This window comes from Haplochromis burtoni, unplaced genomic scaffold (genome assembly GCF_018398535.1).
Source record: "Haplochromis burtoni strain Fernald_Lab_line unplaced genomic scaffold, NCSU_Asbu1 Contig_414, whole genome shotgun sequence".
Lineage (NCBI taxonomy): Eukaryota > Metazoa > Chordata > Actinopteri > Cichliformes > Cichlidae > Haplochromis > Haplochromis burtoni.
Genome location: NW_024582775.1, coordinates 105,018 through 107,545, shown reverse-complemented (window position 1 = coordinate 107,545; position 2,528 = coordinate 105,018). Strand labels below are relative to the sequence as shown.

The 2,528-nt window shown below is 42.4% G+C and overlaps 1 protein-coding gene across 1 annotated transcript in view; it reads left to right on the top strand.

The window, feature by feature from the left end:
• The window catches only part of si:ch211-51a6.2 (neurotrypsin), a 23,003-nt gene that overhangs the window by 6,127 nt on the left and 14,348 nt on the right, over positions 1 to 2,528 (top strand). Inside the window, exon 4 of the mRNA XM_005945637.2 lies at positions 1,304 to 1,439. Coding sequence (XP_005945699.1) covers positions 1,304 to 1,439 — 136 coding nt within the window. The remainder of the gene's footprint in view (positions 1 to 1,303; positions 1,440 to 2,528) is intronic.

The window sequence follows — 2,528 nt, the reverse complement described above, 5'->3', positions numbered from 1 at the left end:
GCTTTCGAGCCTATACAGCTTGGAGTAAGACAACATGCATGAAGAGGATGATGTGGACAAAATACTCATTTGCCTAATAATTCTGCACTCCCTGTATATATGGATGTGGGAGCACTATGATGATGCACAACTGATTCCAAATATTTCAGTCATTATTCTTTTCCACCAGTTTATTTGTAGACAGTCTTAGAGGTAATAAAAGTATATTATGGGTATTAGGATGATGATTGTTTCAAGTTAGGTGTTGTGGGGAAACCAAACAAGGTGCCAACTCATTGCAGCAGCAAAGGCACCAAGGAAGCACAACTGATGACTCCTCTGAAACAGTGAACATTTTGGAGTCTGTAGATAAAAGACTGTCAAGTTCTGATGCACACCTGTTGCTACTGGAAATTCTTCACAGTGAGTTTCAGGCTCTGTTTGGTTGGCTTGAGACAGCTGCTGTTGTGATTTGGTGCTTTAGAGATAAAATTGAATTGAACTCAGTGGTGTCCAGCCAGCAGCAGGTGAAAACACTCGCTGCAGAAAAGCAGTCTTCCAAGAGTTGGTGACATCCCTCACCAAGGGAATGACCTGCCTACTCTGCAGAAAATAGAAAATAAAAATAATTTAATAAAACTGTTATCCTTCTTCAGGCCCACAGTATGAGTAGTGTTTTCAAGCATCCAGGAGACGGTAAGGAGGCAGGCTTCAGCATCAGTGACCAGTTTCCCAAGGTGATCTTGGGCTATGTTATGTTCCAGAGCCAGAGAAAGTTAGTTGAAGAGGCTCCAGCGTGGACCTGAGGACCTGGTGTCCTGTCCTCAGCTTGTCCTGTCCTCTCACAGGGATGGCTGTTGCCTCTGGTTCTCTGGATCTCTTTTGGGAGCCACCCCGTCTGGGGCCTTTGTCATGTTGCGGCTGCAGTGGGCTTGCAGTTGTCATCAAGTTGTATGGCCTTAGGGCTTCAGTGCTTTTGGGGGCTGCAGATGGCCTGGGTGCATCCTGTATATGCATTCATTTCATTATCCCCTTGTAGATTCAATTTTGAAGCAAAAGCCTTTCTATGTCTTTCTGCGATTGTCTTTTTCCTTTTTAAGCATATTTACCTTTGCTCAAAGTGACAGGTTACAATTTAAGCGTTCCACACAGTCCACAGTTTCCTCTGAGTAGCTATGTTGTATCGTCATAGGTGCCAGTGACACTTCACTTTTGGTAGAATGATCAAACCACTGATTTCATAAAGATTCTTGTTTAAAATGATATTTTATTTTGTTATTATTGTACGAGTTCTGCTTGTTGAAGTTCTTCCTGATGTGTGTAGGTGCAGCCAGACTGGTGGGGGGTTCAGGCAACAGTGGCCGTCTGGAGGTGTATGTGAATAACAAGTGGGGCGCAGTATGTGACACACACTGGACTGACCGTGATGCCAGTGTCATATGCAGACAGCTTGGACTAAGGTAATGGCAGAGCTTTAATTTTAACCCAGCTGAGGAACACACACATGAGTAGCTGTGGCTCAAGTAGTAGAGTGAGGCATTTACTAATGTAATGTAGTTCCTGCTTCGGCAACATACAAAAAGATGGCAACAGAATCCTTTCAAGAACAGGTGACCACCAGAGTTTAAATGTATTACTGTGCTTGTGCAGAAAATGTGGTGTTTAACTGTTAATATGTATGTCTTTTAATGTCTTTTCAGCTGCTTGTTAATGTAAATATAGATCAAAGATAAGACTATTAGCAAACCTATGAAATTAAAGGTTATTGCAAAGAAATCAAGCACTGTGCTTTTACCCTAGCATTTCTAAACTTGCTAGTTTTTATTATAAACCATGAATTATTTCTGTTGGCCGTGTTTGTCACTTGAGAAAGCATCATGCCAAAGGCTAAAGAAATTAGTTCATTATTATATTTTATAGTATCATCATGAAATTCACAGAACAAAACAAGTCTGGCAGAGGTAGGAAGCAACCATTTCAAAGACTCAGGCACTAAAACAGATGTGCCCAAAGACCCCAGAACTGCTGCCAAGACACTCGTGAATGATGTAGCCAAGTAGTTTTAAAGAAGATGATCACTGGAATGGACTGAGGCTGCAGACCAACAACAACTACACTTCTGCAGAAGAGACACCTTCAAGGACACCTGGACGAACACTATGCATATCTGTGGGGTGGCTGTAGCTCAGGTGGTCGAGCTGTCACCTGCTAGCTGGAAGGTTGTTGGTTCTACTCCAGCAGCATGCCAAATATCCTTGGGCAAGATACTAACCCCACGTTGCTCTCCGATGCATCCATCTGAGTGTGAATGTGTATGAATGTTAGTTAGATAGCACTAAAAAAAACTAGATGAAGTGAATGGTAAATGGTAAATGGCCTGTATTTATATAGCGCTTTACTAGTCCCTAAGGACCCCAAAGCGCTTTACATATCCAGTCATCCACCCATTCACACACACATTCACACACTGGTGGGTGGGTGTGATTTGGAGAAGGAACGAGTTGCATAAAAGTGCTTTGAGTACTCAGATAGAGTAGAAAAGTGCTAAG